At 40.5% G+C, this 16629-nt stretch overlaps 1 protein-coding gene across 4 annotated transcripts in view; it reads left to right on the forward strand.

Annotated features, from left to right (window-relative positions):
• The window catches only part of PM20D2 (peptidase M20 domain containing 2), a 31883-nt gene extending 16251 nt beyond the window's left edge, over positions 1–15632 (forward strand). The window contains exons 6-8 of one of the 4 annotated variants that reach the window (XM_083373677.1): positions 1335–1442; positions 2887–3093; positions 15451–15632. In XM_083373677.1, coding sequence (XP_083229803.1) covers positions 1335–1442; positions 2887–3092 — 314 coding nt within the window. In that variant the 3' untranslated portion in view covers position 3093; positions 15451–15632. Of the gene's footprint in view, positions 1–1334; positions 1443–1894; positions 1941–2886; positions 3094–7649; positions 8678–15450 lie in introns of those variants that run through there. The other 3 variants (XM_083373675.1, XM_083373676.1, XM_083373678.1) reach the window with 3 other exon arrangements.
• The last annotated feature ends 997 nt before the right edge of the window (positions 15633–16629 follow it).

Genomic DNA, 16629 nt, shown 5'->3' on the forward strand with positions numbered 1-16629 from the left:
ATATCTGCGAGTGTCTGTCACTGATAACCAGACAGAGGTTTATTTCCAAATTGCCCTCGTATATTGTTCAGACGTGGTGGCTCAGTAGGTTAGGACACTGAGCCTGTCGATCAGAAGGTCGGCAGTTTGGCGGGTCGAATCCCGAGTGCCGTGTAACAGAGTGAGCGCCTGTTCCTCGTCCCAGCTTCTGCCAACATAGCAGTTCGAAAGCACGTAAAAATGCAAGTAGAAAAATAGGGACCACTACGGTGGGAAGGTAACAGTGTTCCGTGCGCCTTTGGCGTCCAGTCCTGCTGGCCACATGACCACGGAGACGTCCTCGGACAAGCGCTAGCTCTTCGGCTTTGAAACGGAGATGAGCACCGGCCCCTAGAGTCGGAAACGACTAGCACGCATGTGCAGGGGAACCTTTACCTTTAGCTATTGTTCATACAACAATTATCTGGATGGGAGAGTTGAAAAAGAAACTATTCTTCTGACCTCATCACATTTGTCATCTCCTAAATTATGCCAAAGCAAATCTCAATAAGTCTGAAACATTTTGGCATCCGTTAAACCTGGGTGTGGCTTTATTATACTTATAGGATGTATGAAAGCCAGTGACCTAGAAAATACTGTGCAATTGAGAATGGGTTTAATGAATATGTATATATCTTAAAAGCTAATATCCCACAGTCAGCAAAGAAACTGAAAAGATGTTGCATATTTCAGAAATACTGAAACATACATCCAGAATTATCAAGACATTTTTTACAAGAAACAGTCCCAAGACATCAGTATTATCAAAAACCTGTGGGGACTTTGAAACATGCAATGCATGAATGAGATCTGACTTAAGGATATTCCTAAGATAGAAAAATTCTATAAAGAAGAATGGGGAAAAAATCAAAAGCAAGAACAGATAAAAAGCAAAAATAGCTGGCTATCCAAAACATTTGTAAGCTGTTTTCTTTTGTCAAAGGAGGTATCACCTAATGTTGATTGACAGGATGACCAAACTTCTGTATCTAAATTCACTGTTTGTTTATGCTGAATGGTAGGCTGGCCATACACTCAGTAATGAGGGGTTGGAAGATTTTTAACAAGGATTCTTGTTTCCTCATTGTTTCAATTTCCCAAGTTCTTAAAATGGAGGGACAAAACTTTAGAAATCCTAACATTTAATGTATTAAAAATGCATCTTGGTACTTAGTGTGTGGGAAAGGATCTATATGGGAGCTGAATATTTTTATTTGCTGTACCTTTTAATAATACTTCTGTTTGCTAAACCATACAATATTTCACCTTGTAGACTGGTATATTCCAAAACCTAAACATGTTTTGGCTCTCTTTAGGTTCTACTGACTTTGGAAATGTTAGCTATGTGGTTCCTGGAATTCACTCCTATTTTTATATTGGTTCTGATGCATTAAACCATACTGAGCAATATACAAAAGCTGCAGGTTAGTAGTTAAAAGTGTGTATATCTTTCACAAAAAAGTGTGGCAAAATGCCCATGGAATCAAGTCTGCGTGATCACATTATTCTGTCATGACAGCCAGTGCCTTTTGAGAGTGGTAGAACAAGACTGATGGTAAGGACCAGAGGTGTGCAGTATTTGGATCCAAAGCAGACAAGGATGCACATCTCTACCAAGAAAACAAGAAAAATATCTTCTTTGGTCTAGGAAGCTACCCAGATATCTTCTCTATTGGGTAGAAAGCATGGCTTCTTTACCAACTTCTTCAGTCATTCTCTCCAATGAGGCCAGTATTTCAGGATGTAAAAGGAAGGGATAGAGATGGGTGCCTAATTTTGGTGCTAAGTTCATGTATACAGATTATACTTGCATTTCCTTTCTACCCGTTACTGAGAGTTATATTCTGTGCATAATAAGGATTAATTTTCTTCTCAGATCTGATGGCTTTACAGCAGCTGGCTCTAAACTGGACATAAAATGAGTATGTGGAATTGGTAACTCCCACATCCATTATCTTGGTTTCACCTTGGTTTCTAAGTTGAGCAAAGGCAGAACCTGAGAAAGGCAGCTTTTGCCAACTAAAGTGTTAAAGTAGATGCATCCATTTGTCCCAAATTTGCTGGCCGTTCAGGCAAACCAGAGCATCCTGTGAGCAGAGTTCTCTCTCACAGATACTGGATGCAACTCAGTGCAAATGTAGGAATACATTTTTAGTTGAACAATGTGGATTTTACATTGGTAGATACCTCTGCATCTGTAAGAGAAGACTATTCTTTAGTCTCTATTTGCAATGGAATTGAGATTGCAATCTTTTAAAAAGGAAATGGTTTTAAACATCCCTTCAGATGTTTAAATATCAAATATCTACAGACCCCTCACATCCTGGACATAAACTATTTCAATGTCTTCTCTCAAAACGATGCTATAGGGCATTATACACCAGAACAACTAAACATAAGGACAGTTTTTTCCCCATGCTGTCACTCTGCTTAACAACTAATTCCTAAAACACTGCCAAACTACTTAGTAAAGCTGCATTACTATAATACTCCTCATCTTTCCTATTACCTATCATCTTATGCCTATAACCTCTTATCTTACAATTTATATTGTTTTCTAGTATCCTAGTATGATTTATGTTGTTTGCTTAGCTAGAATTCTATGACTATCACTAAGTTTTGCATCTTATGATTTATGATAGTGTTGTATTTTATGATTTATGATGAATGTATTTTCATGTTGTTTATGATTACGATTATCACTATTACTTATATGTACACCGAGAGACATGCATCAGAGACAAATTTCTTGTGTCCAACCACACTTGGCCAATAAAGAATAAAGAATTCTATTCATATTTGGAAAGACACTACATAGCTCTTGTACTAAAATGAAATCTCTATCTTGTATGGGTTTGATTATCCTAGGATCAGAAGACGCTCAGTTCTATGCCTTGAGAGCAGCTAAAGCTTTAGCTATGACTGCCTTGGATGTTATTTTCAAGCCAGATGTGTTGGAAAAAGTTAGAGAAGATTTCAGACTAACAAAACTGAAAGAAGAAGGTCATTTGAATGTTCCTGGAAATGCAAAAGGACCAGATAATGGTATTGAAGGAGAATGTGCATCATACTGAAGTAATGTAGCATATTAAAATGTTAAAAAAAAACTATGGAAGGTCCAGGACTGATCTAATTCTAGGGAATATTTTTAATAATTGGAAAGATATTGAAACCTCCATGTATTTTTTGCAATAATATTTTTGTCTAAAATTATGTCATTTGTCTTAATTTCAGACAAAATTACATGGTGTAATTCTGAGTGAACATAAGATGTATCTTAAGACTTTTGAACTGTTGCAAGTGCTAGTATGATTTTTTTTGAAGGTTATTTCTGTACTGATTGTTCTAATATCAGAGGGAGCCATGCTTAGTTTATATGGAGAGCCAGCTTGGTGTAGTGGTTAAGGTGCTGGCCTAGAAAGCAAGAGATTGTGAGTTCTAAACCCACCTTAAGCATGAAAACTGGCTGGGTGGCTTTGGGCCAGTCACTCTCTCTCAGCCCAACTCACCTCACAGAGTTGTTGAGGGGAAAATAAGAGGAAGAAGCAGTATATGATATATTCTGTGCCTTGCCTTCTAAAAAAAAAGGCAAGATAAAAATCTAAAAAACATAATCATCAGGAAAATTAATATACTTTATTAAGTTACATGTAATTGAGTTATGACTTTTGCAAAGGGGATACCAAAGGTTAGGCATTGTTTGAAGGATGTGCCTGGGTTTTTAATATTAGAAATAACTTGCTTTCTTAAACACATTCTCATAAATGGAGCTTAGTATTCAAAATGCAACATTTTCCATTATCTCTCAACCTTCCTGGAAGGCTAGTTTTAATCACTTGATATTTCATACCTGAAATACATTCCTATACTCTTGTTCCGCACAATTTTTGAATCAAGCATTTCTCTTAGTAGAATGTATAATATTTATTCAAATAATAGGATTGTTCAGTGCTTCAGATTCAATTCTATTACGATGTTTTAAACTGGATAGTAATGTGAAAGTAGCCTCAAGTCAGCTGTATGGACCCAGGAAATGATGTTACTGTTTTAAAGAGTTGTGCAGGTGGTACATTCGCACACTTGCATGTGCAGAAAGTGCCTTTTTGGAATCATATGCAAAGAACTACACAGTGTAGTGCAGAAGTAACCAGGCATAGCAATTAAACTGAAATTCAAGGGGAAAAAATATTGTGAAAGTATCTAATTAAACGAGAATGGGTGATTCTCTATTATGGCTAAAGGCGCAGTATAAAGCACTATTTTGGGTTTTTGTTTACCATGCTTTAGAAAATATTTTTTAAAAAACTACACACGTTTCCTCTATTCCATTTGCTTAATTGTCAAGCACTAGAAGAATTGTATTTTGAAAATTAATTATTTCAAAATTTATGTTATGGATGCAGTACAAAGTAAATTAGTAGAGTGCAGAATTGATTATGACTCTGTTCCTTTGTGTGGAAAATAGCACTTCCTTCTTCATGCAAAGGAACATGAATTACTCCAGTTTAAAGATCTAGGCTTTTTTTCCTGCTATAAGAATACTTTGAGCCCTTTCAGAATCATTTTATATAGTCATCAAACAGGACCATAATCAGTCCTGTGAAATACGTTGGCTGAGAGCAAAGTGATAACCTGAAATACAATAGCAGCCATCTTGAAATAATAATTCACCAAGTAGCTAATACTATGGATTTGGCCTCTAAAGTATTTGGAATAATACTACATTTTTGTATTGTTGGTGACAAGCAAATAAACAGGTGAGAAGTGAAAAGCCAAGAGAAAAGAAAATGTTGGCATTTCCTCTTGCAAAGGGGATATCCTATGAAAGAGTATTACAAATGATTAAAGCTTGTTTTAAAAGCATGTTTTCTAAATTAATATTTATTGTAAAAGAACACATTATAAAACACTGGTTTTTTAAAAAAGTATCAAGCATTGATTCTTTATTCTAAGGGATAGTTGTGTCCGAATATAAGGTAATACAAACTCTTGCCCTTATTGGCAACATTTTCAGATAGTTGATTAATATTTTTCTTCCATGTTACAAATTGGTTAATTCTTCCCGTATTATATTAACACTATCTAGAGCTGTTCAGGATGCTCTAGAGCAGACATGTCAAACACAAGGCCCGGGGGCCAGATGTGGCCCGCGAAGTGGTTTCATGTGGCCCGCGAAGCCATCTTGTAAACAGTAAGAGAACGGCCCCTGCTATCTTGGCCCCGGCCCAGGCTGGCCAGGAGCCAATGTACAATTTCATGGTGGTCATCTATGCTGAAATACATTCAGTCTTAGCTCAACAAGGCCATCTGGAAAAAGTGAGGGACCGGCCCGTGCCATGTCGGCATTGCCCCCTCGGCACATGCTGGGGAAGTATCACCCTTTGTGAGGAATGAAGAAATGGACCATTGCCTGGAAGTGGCCAGCACATGGTCCTGCCTACTTCGGGCAGGCTAGGGGTTGAGCAGCATTGTGCTTCAGATTCATGCCACCCGGCTCAGCCTCTCGGCACTGTGAGTAGAGCACCCCGCTACCTGCCAAATCTGGGCAGGCTAGGGGCTGGGCAGCATTGCGCAGGTAACATCGACTCTCACGCTGCTCATGGCATCCCCTCCCATAGAGCCCACCAAGCTGGATATGTGAAGTAGGTGAGGGCCATGTGCTGGCCATTTCCAAGCAATGGTGCATTTCTTCATTCCTCACGAAGGATGACATTTCCCCAGCTGTGTTTCTTGCCTGTTTTTCTCCCTCCCTCATCTCAAATATTTTCCCACCACTGTTCTTTGGAAGGAAGGAAGGAGAGGGAAGGTCTGAGGGAAGTCCTACCTTAGTCCTGCCCTGCTGCCCTTTCACCATTCCCTTGCCTCCTTCTCCTGGCCTATCCTGCGGGGTCTCCCTATTGCTAAGGAAGCTTTGAATACAAAGCCAGGTCTCCTCACATGGAGAGGGAATGGGCCTCCCTCTTGATTTTGCCCTCGTACCCATCATGAGCAACCTGGCTAAGGAGACCAAGCACAGCAGCAGCAGCCTTGAGGAGGACATAAGTGCAGCTGGGTGCGCCCTTGGGGAAGTGGGGCTGGGCTTAGTGCCGTGGGTGCTTGAGGGCTGGGCTAGGCATTTGACCTCCGTGCCACTGTCCAGCCCCCCCCCCAATGGCCTGAGAGGAACAGTGAAGCTCCTCCAGTGGACCATGCCTTGGCACTTCCCTGGTCCCATCTCCTTCTGCCAGAGACCCTCAGATCTGCCCCACTCCTGCGCAGGACCCCATAGGCACCCTTGACACAAATGATGTAGAGCTGGCCATGCCCACCCAGTAGGCTATACGCATTCCAGCCACGTCCACCCAGTAGGTCATGCCCACCCTGGCCACACCCAGCCGGTACCCCAAGGGCAACCACAATGCTGATGCGGCCCTCAATGAAATTGAGTTTGACACCCCTGATCTAGAGTCTAGAATACTATATTGCTAAACTGCTCCATTATTTAGATTACAAGCATCAGTTGGAAAGTGGTCATTTGTTTGTTTTATATTGATACTGTCAGTCAGCCTTTGTATTTGGTAGGATGCTGAGCTTGTCGATCAGAAGGTCGGCAGTTTGGTGGGTCGAATCCCGAGTGCCGCGTAACAGAGCGAGCGCCTGTTACTCGTCCCAGCTTCTGCCAACCTAGCAGTTCGAAAGCACGTAAAAATGCAAGTAGAAAAATAGGGACCACTACAGTGGGAAGGTAACAGCGTTCCGTGCGCCTTTGGTGTCTAGGTCATGCCAGCCACATGACCACGGAGACGTCCTCGGACAAGCGCTGGCTCTTCGGCTTTGAAACGGAGATGAGCACCGGCCCCTAGAGTTGGAAACAACTAGTACGCTTGTGCGGGGGAACCTTTACCTTTACCTTTAATATTTATAATAAGAACCAGTAGTGTTAAAGCATCAGACTAAAAACTGGGAGTTTTGCTTCCACCTTGGGTATAAAGCCAGCTGGGTGACCTTAATCCAGTCACTATTTCTTAGCCCTAGGAAAGATGAAATGGCAAACCATTTCTAAACAACCTTGTCAGGAAAACTAGGAATTTGTCCAGTCACCAAAAATTAGACATTGAATGGAAGGAAGGAAAACTGTAATACAATGCAATCTGTGAATACTTACTCAAGGAAATCCTATTCATAGATTTTATATCTATCTAAATATGTATCTATGTAGATATACAGTATACATACATACTGCACCTACTTATATAAGCAATTGTCTCTATAATAAATATCAAGTGCTTACTGTATTTACTCTTCAACTGATCCAGTATATTTCTTTTTAACATCTTTGCAACTTACACTCTTTTGAATTAATATTCTAAATATTCAACAATTAATTTATATGGATTTCTGATTGAAGCAATATGTCTACTTTCTTAGATGTATGTATTCATTTGCAATTGAGGAAGAGATAGTAGCTAAAAAACAAACTTTGAGAGTTTTGCATGTTGAACTGTAAATTGCATGTTAGAAGACTTTACACCTAAACAATAATAATGTAATGTTTGTTGCCAGACCAGATTATGATATTATTTAAAATGAACTGCCTTTTTAATTTTTCCTACTATGCTTGACATGCTGGAATTTCTTTTTATCTTCTACAGCTGTTCTTGGAAGAGAAATCATAAATTATTTGTACAACTGTGGCATTGTAATACTGTGTATAAATGTATTAAAGTTACACTTCATTGCCTTGTCCAAGTTGGTCAGTTCAACCATGCACAAAAAATAATTTTATCATGTTATATCTAGCATTTGATTTGATTAAACCACCATTTGAAATAACTTGTATTTTCAGGGGGAAAAAGCAACTCATTGGAGAGATTTTTCTCCTGTGTCACAGAATCCAGTTGTGACAATAGTATAGGGAGTTATCAGACTGGCCAGACCAGGTTTTCCAAAATTCTTGTCAAGGCTTCCCCTCTCAACCACAGCATTTTGTTGAACTGCAGAAGGTTTTCTTCAAAGAAGCTAGCCATATTAGTTAAGTTGGGAACATTCCCTTGCTTGTGTACGATACTAGTTGTAGTTTGGCAATGTCTGGCAGAGCACAAATCTTACTTTAAATTGGGTTTCTGAACAACACTGTCTTAGGTAGAATGTAATGCAATAATTGTTTATTAAGAAAAAGCTAGGCTGTAAAGTTAATGGATTTCATTACTCTCAGAATTCCAGATGGAGTGGAGGGAAGGGGAAACCATAATAACAACTCAGTATTCATTTCTTAATATTGTTTTCCTAAATGGATTTCTTAGCCTGGTCTCTTAAGGATGAGAATTGACATTCAGAATGGAAGAGAAGTAGTATTACACACTAGGAACATCTTTTCCTAGACTATTGATAGGACAGTTAGTGAGAACTTAACAATATTTTATCTTGAACCTTGTTCAACTTGTATCTAAATTGCAGGCTTGCTCAGTTTTTTACTTGACATAGCTGTTTAATAACTTTTTAAGTTAATTCACATTAATTAATATTGACAAAAGTGCTTGAAAACTGACTTTGTGATACCCAGAAACATTCCACTGTTAAAAATTAACTTGTCATCTGAAAAGAATTAGACATGAGATAATGCTCTGTAAATGCTGCCCCAGTGTTCATATTTTGTTGAGCAGTAAAGTTAATTGATTACGTTATGTTTACTTTTGCACTTCATAATTATCTGAAACTGCTTACTGGAAAACATCAGAATGACATATTATTGTTATTATTATTAGTAGTATTAGTATTAGTATTATTAGTATTATTTATTAAACTTATATACCGCCCTTCTCCCGTAGGACCCAGGGCAGTTCACAAAGCAATTAAAACAACATTACAATACAAAAATTAATAACAATTAAAATAGATTAAATTTTCCTTAATTAAAATCTAAAACCCCTATAACTCTGATTAAAAACCCAATTACAATAAGTTAAAAAATTAAAAAAATCCTCAGTCCTGGCCGGAAAGCTCAAAGAGCCAGGTCTTCAGGTCCCGGCGGAACGAACGAAAATCAGGGGCAGTCCTAAGCACTACGGGTAATTGGTTCCAGAGGGCAGGCGCACCCACAGAGAAGGCCCTCCCCCTGGGTGTTGCCCGCTGGCAATCCTTTGCCGGTGGCACCCTGAGAAGGCCTTCCCTGTGGGAGCGCACAGGACGAAGGGAACTTGATGCCGGCAGCAGGTGTTCCCTCAGATATCCCAGACCCAAGCCATTTAGGGCTTTGTAGGTCATCACCAGCACCTTGAATCTCACCCGGAGGGCAACAGGAAACCAATGCAGCTCGCAGAGCAGAGGTGTTATATTGGAGTATCGGGAAGCCCCCATCACAACTCGCGCGGCTGCATTCTGCACCAGTTGAAGCCTCCGAGTGGTCCTCAAGGGCAGCCCCATGTAGAGAGCATTGCAGTAGTCTAACCGGGAGGTCACGAGCGCATGAGTGACTGCGCAAGGCATCTCGGTCCAGATAGGGCTGCAACTGGCGCACCAGGCGAACCTGGGCAAAAGCCCCCCTGGTCACAGCTCCTACATGATCTTCAAGGCTGAGCCGCGAGTCCAGGAGAACACCCAAGTTGTGAGCCCTATCGATGGGGGGGTAACACCTCATCCCCCCATCATTAAAGATGGAATAGAATGGTTCACTTGAGATGCCTGTACGGACAGCCACTCAGTCTTGGCAGGATTCAGTCGGAGCCTGTTTCTCCCCATCCAAACCCGAACTGCCTCCAGGCAACAGGACATCACGTCGAGGGCATCACTGAGTTGGTTTGGGGTGGAAAGAAAAAGTTGGGTATCATCGGCATACTGATGATACCCCACCCCAAAACCACGAATGATCTCACCCAGCGGCTTCATATAGATATTGAACAGGAGGGGAGAGAGAACCGACCCCTGAGGAACTCCACAAACAAGACCTCGGGGCGGACCTCTGCCCTCCCGTCAACACCGACTGTGAACAGCCCAAGAGGTAGGAGGAGAACCACCGCAAAACAGTGCCCCCCACTCCCAGCCCCCTGAGACGTCACAACAGGATACCATGGTCAATGGTATCAAAAGCCGCTGAGAGATCTAATAGGACTAGGACAGAGGAACAACCCCTGTCCCGAGCCCGCCAGAGATCATTCATCAGCACGACCAATGTACTCGGGCCTGAAACCCGATTGGTACGAGTCAAGATAATAAGTTTCCTCCAGGAACAGAGGAAGCTGATGCGCCACCACATTCTCAACAACCTTCGCTAAAAAGCGAATATTGGAGACTGGACGATAGTTATTCAAAATAGCTGGAACCCGCCCGGCTCCGGAGACAGCCCGGCCACGCCTGCGCCCATCAGCTGTTCGGCGGGCGAACGCCGGACCCGCGGCCGCGCCAACTGCTGAGGCAGCCGTGGGGAGCCCAGCCGGTGGAACCCGCCTGGCTCCGGAGACAGCCCAGCCACGCCCGCGCCCATCAGCTGTTCGGCGGGCGAACGCCGGTGGAACCCGCCCGGCTCTGGGGACAGCCCGGCCACGCCCGTGCCCATCAGCTGTTCGGCGGGCGAACACCGGTGGAACCCGCCAGGCTCCGGGGACAGCCCGGCCACGCCCGCGCCCATCAGCTGTTCGGCAGGCAAACGCCGGACCCGCGGCCGCGCCAACTGCTGAGGCAGCCGTGGGGAGCCCAGCCGGTGGAACCCGCCCGGCTCCGGGGACAGCCCGGCCACGCCCGTGCCCATCAGCTGTTCGGTGGGCGAACGCCGGACCCGCGGCCGCGCCAACTGCTGAGGCAGCCGTGGGGAGCCCAGCCGGTGGAACCCGCCCGGCTCTGGAGACAGCCCGGCCATGCCCGCGCCCATCAGCTGTTCGGCGGGCGAACGCCAGACCCGTGGCTGCGCCAACTGCTGAGGCAGCCGTGGGGAGCCCAGCCGGTGGAACCCGCCCGGCTCCGGAGACAGCCCAGCCACGCCCGCGCCCATCAGCTGTTCGGCAGGCGAACGCCGAACACCGGTGGAACCCGCCCGGCTCCGGGGACAGCCCGGCCACGCCCGCGCCCATCAGCTGTTCGGCGGGCGAACGCCGGACCCACGGCCGCACCCACGGTCGGGGGGGCGAACGGGCGCGGCCATGAACGGCCACAGAGCACACGTGCTGGCAGGGATGGCTGGGAGAAGGCTGGAGACGGCTGCCGGTGGTCGCGCAGCTCCATCAGCTGAGAGGCGGCAAGAAAGCCGCCGGCGGAGTCAACGAGCAGCTCGTTGTGGCACAGAATATAGATATGTTGCTAAGAAGGGGCCAAGCTTATACTTATACTCGGCTTATACTCGAGTCAATAACTTTTTCCAGTTTTTTGGGGTAAAATTAGGGGTCTCGGCTTATACTCGAGTCGGCTTATACTCAAGTATATACGGTATGCATGTTTTGAACCTTTATACCTGTAAAGGAATTCAGAGCTGATATAAATAAGAGAGCCATTAAGGGGGAAAGAAAGGAGTGAACCATTAAGGAGGGATGTGGGTAAGATATTCAACAGTCCAGAAATAAGGAGAGAAGGGAACTCAAGATAACCCTGCCTTAATTTTGTTTAATATAATATGGAACAGGGAGAAACTTGCAAGGCTTTTAAGATCCTGTTACTAATTTCTTAAATCCTTGTGCTAGTTTTTCACCTGGTCTCCCTGAAAAGGTTGATAATAACCACAACTGAAAGACCCACAACCCTTTTCCCAGGTGCCATCTAGGTGCTCCAACATAAGAAGGTAGATTGGCAAAACAGTTTGATTAAAACTGGAACTTTTGACAACTATGGATTTTCCATTTCAAGAGCGTGTAGTGCTATGGCAGTTCACAGGTAAAGAAACTACACCGTTGCTTCTTTAGGAAGAAAGACATTATCCAAATGGATTCTACAGCTGTTTACAGAATCAAACTAAAAATAAAATCAGGAATAAGTAAATATAGTAAAATTAAAATATTCCTTAAAGTGTGAAAGTTATTTTAAAAGCTGAGTGTAGAAAACGTATTTGTCCTAATAAAAAAAATATTCAAAATCCAGCCAAGTTTTGTAAAAGATATAGCATGAGTTTTCCAAAATTTCTGAATACCAAATAATATGTAGGCATAAACTGAATTATCTTTAAAGACAAAATATTTTTTTTGCTTTTTATGATCAATAGCTTTGGTGGCTATTGGCCCAACCTATTTTTGAGGACTGACAAAAGTCATTCTACAATGACATATTAATTCTTAGTTAACTACTTGGTTGTGTGGGGGATACTTTGAATGCTGCTCAAGGCTGAATATTAATTGTGATTTTGAATTGCAACTCCTGTTACAATATATCCACTACTTTGTAAAAAAAAAGCTTGGCTACTTTAAGGGTACAGCTATATCCACAGAATGTGGCTTTGGTCAACTTTGTTGTTGTTGTTGTTGTTGTTGTTGTTATTATTATTATTATTATTATTATTATTATTATTCTCAATCTTTTTGCTGACACTAGTACAACATTGATGGTATTTCATTTATAATAGTAAGGCAGAAAGATAAGCAAATTTGGTTTACTGAGGGAGGTAATTAGTATCATTCATTGCTTGTATAGTCTTTATTTGATTTATATTCTCTTTTCATCTATGAGCTGAAGTCAGTGTATGTAATGCTCTGTCCTATTTCCTCCCTGAACACCCTTAGAGGGAGGTTGGCTGAGAAAGAATAATAAGCTAAATAACCTTGGACCTTTTGCTCTTAATCCAGCATCTTAAGCACAACACTACACAGGGCTGTTCTACTCCAGACATGATTAATCCAGTATTCAGGTTATATATTTTTGTAGCTTCAGAAAGTATTATGGTCAGATAAATCAATCTTAATCATGGCTTCCTAGTTGTGTGACCGAAAGGATCTGTCTCAATATAAGAAATCAGATTTAAAATGGTTTGGAAAACTCCTTAATTTTATTAAAAGTACCACTTAAAACAGATGAATTCTAGTTTAATTTAGAATGTACGCTTTGAATCTGAGACCACATTTCATCACTGTGCGTGCTCCTAGTGTAACTTTCTAAGTAGATTACCATATCAGCTATCCAGATTTTTACAATGTGCTTCAGACAACATTAGTATAGAGTTTTCTGATAAAGCTGTATATGCTGGTTCATTGGTAAGACAGACTTTTGATTGTTAATGTGGGAAAATCATGGGATTCCTATTCATTCTTTCAATAAAAAGAGTGAACATGTTCAATAGTGTATTTTATTATGCCAGATGACCAGAAGTCTGTATAAAGCATTATTCCAGAGGTGCTATGGGACAGTCTGTTCTCTTTCGCCAAGATAAGAAATAATTCTGAACACAGAAAAGGAAATGTCTCTCTGTGGTGGAGAACAAGCTGCTCCATATGTCAAATATATGAGGTGAGGTAGGCAAGCAGCATCTGGAAATTGATTTTGCATATGAAGGCTCCTAAGCCCACCATTTTTCATCATATCCCCAAACCAGGGGAACATAGCAGTGATTCCTCTTATTGGTATTTTGTATATGCATAAGAGAGACCGAATTCATAAATGGAAAATGACAAGACAATTCTGAATTTTTTGGAATGCTTTAAACAAAAGTTTTTGGTACTGTAATACAGTAACTTTTCTATGATTCGGGCTCAAATTAGCATGCTTGGTTCATATTAAGTGAAGACCTAACTGTGGAGAAGATTCCAATGCTGGAAAAAGTGGAAAAAGTGAGAAGAGGATGGCCAGCAGAAAGATGGATGGATTTAATTATAATGGCACTGAGTGCAGCTTTGAAAGACATAAAAGACCAGGTTAGGGACAGATCATCATGGATAAAAATCTATGTTTGTCCAATAATGGAGAAATACTGAAGGTGAAATGGTGAGTTTGGGGTTTTCTAATTGGATATGGGACAGAAGGAATCTCTATAATGTGATATGAAAGATGGAAGAGGGAAAATAACTTTATTTGTAACTGCTGCAAAGAAAATCAGAAGTTGCTTCTTTAGTTTTTTTTCTTTATTCCCTTTTTACTTTTATATTTAACTTTCCTGTATATATTTTCATATTTATCTGTTATCTATGTAAAAATTTTCAATAAAAATTATACATGAAAAATCTATATGGTTGCTAGGAATTGAAAATTACTTCATGACTCATAATTCTCTTATTTGTTTGAAGATAAAAAAGCATGTGTGTTAGCAAAAAAATTTACAATCCCTTGAGATGCTTTTTAAAAACTATTTGTTTATTAAAGACTTGAGTTGTTTTTCTACAATGGGTGAGTGTCAGTGACTTCAGGTAATACCCAATAAATCTATTGTTCAGAAAAATACAATTTCATTGAAGTCAATAAAAACAGGTTTTGCTACAAAATCAGGAAGAGTGTTTCTTATTCCAGATGTTGGACTGTTTCCCATGGACTTAGACAATCTAGACAATGTTCAAGAACAAATGGATTTGAAGTGTCATGCATCTTTGTGTAAATTAACTGATTTGAAACCATTTGTCTTGTTTTTAAAATAAAGCAGTTCCACTGATATTCCTGGAATTAATCCTTATTTTTATATTGGTTCAGTTGCTCTGAATCATACAGAGATATTCACTCAGCCTGCTGATAAGTAGTGTTAATTCGGTTTCATTTGGGCATCATATTTCTGTTTGTCTGAAAGGCTAATGAAAGTCACTGAAGAGCAAAACTGTATATATTCACTCCTCATTAGATAATGAAACATCTGCAAGAAAACAAGCTCAGAGGACAACACAGATTCCACAATTCAACTCTGAGTTACCAATATTCTCTTCTGTTGACATACATACCGTAGTTTATATTTTGATTTATCTTCAGGATCAAAAGCACATAGATAGTCCTTTTGTACAAGTAAAATGTTATGGCAATGACTGCAGTAAATGTAATTTTTGTACCAAGCTTACGGGAACAAAGTTTCAGACAAGCAAAACGCTTAGCAGAAAAAGAAATATGAGAGAGTAAATTCTGGTCTTGGCACAAATATTTTGGGTTTTTTTTTTAACTGTTACCTGCTAGGTCTATGGGTACAATTCAGAGTTAAAATAAATGGAAAATTTGCATTTAGATAATTCAGATTGCCAATAACATTATATTTGCAATTAATAAATTTGCATAAATTTACTAGGTTTCATTATCCTTACCTATTTCTTAAGAGTTGAAGATTCTTACAGAATTGTATCTAATGTACAAATCTTAAAAGCTTGAATAGAAAGTTAAATCTCCTAGTTCTATTTTATTAAATGTGTATGCAGACACGTATAGACATTTCATGTATATTTATGTCCTTACGATGTTTCTGCCATTTCTACAGGTGAAATATAAGTCTAAATTGGGAATAATTCATCTGCTTGGTTCTAGCTCTTCCAAAGGGATAATTGCTTTATGATCACAATTATTCCCCTTAACTATTAACAGGTCTTCGACAGGTCTTCTGGCAAAAAAGAAAAAAGATTGCACACCAAAAACAAAAAACTAAAGTGTTTTTTTTAATGTTTTAAAACCCACCTGGATTTGAAACATAAGGATTGTGATATCTGAATAAAAACATTTATTTATTTGAAAATTGATTAGAAGAACATACTAGCTTCTGTTTTAATGCTTGCATAAAATTCAATGCATCATCTTAATTTTCAATTAACATGTAAACAATATTTCTTTATATTTAAGGTCATGTGATATATCCAATGGAGAGCTTGGAGACTACTAAACAGCTGCTTCTTTTCCACTGTGTCTTCAGTTGGAAAAATATTGTCCAGTGGAACAATGTCACTCTAAAAAGAAAGGGAGCTTTCAGTGTCAGTGATCTCTGCCACCCTAGTGCTGTTTCATCTATTGTTGTCCCAAACCCTCATATTCATAGAAGGAACCCTTCTGCTGGAATCAGAATATATAACTCTTACTGTATTTTAAATTTTCATGACTATATTAAGCTGACAAATTTTGAAGACTCAAACAGGGAATTATGAGCTTGTCGATCAGAAGGTCGGCAGTTTGGCAGGTCGAATCCCGAGTGCTGCGTAACAGAGTGAGCGCCTGTTACTCGTCCCAGCTTCTGCCAACCTAGCAGTTTGAAAGCACGTACAAAATGCAAGTAGAAAAATAGGGACCACTACAGTGGGAAGGTAACAGCATTCCATGCGCCTTTGGCGTCTAGTCATGCCAGCCACATGACCACAGAGACGTCCTCGGACAAGCACTGGCTCTTCGGCTTTGAAACGGAGATGAGCACCGGCCCCTAGAGTTGGAAACAACTAGCACGCATGTGCGGGGGAACCTTTACTTTTACCTTATATGCCATTGGATCACAACTCCCAACAATCCCAGTCCACATAGCCCAAGGAACTGGGGAAATGTAGTTCAGCATTTATATGGTCACAGGTTCATCACCCTTGCCACAGGGCATTGTAGTAAAAAAAAGGGTTCAGTTAAATTGAACATGTCATCTGTGATACTGCTTACAATATCCCATAAGATGCATTCAGAGTAATCCTCAAAGCTGATGCCATTATATATATATATATATATATATATATATATATATATATATATATATATATATATATATATATATATATATATATATATATATATATA

The sequence above is a fragment of the Vipera ursinii genome (assembly GCF_947247035.1).
Source record: "Vipera ursinii genome assembly, chromosome: 1".
In the NCBI taxonomy this organism is placed as follows: Eukaryota; Metazoa; Chordata; class Lepidosauria; order Squamata; family Viperidae; genus Vipera; species Vipera ursinii.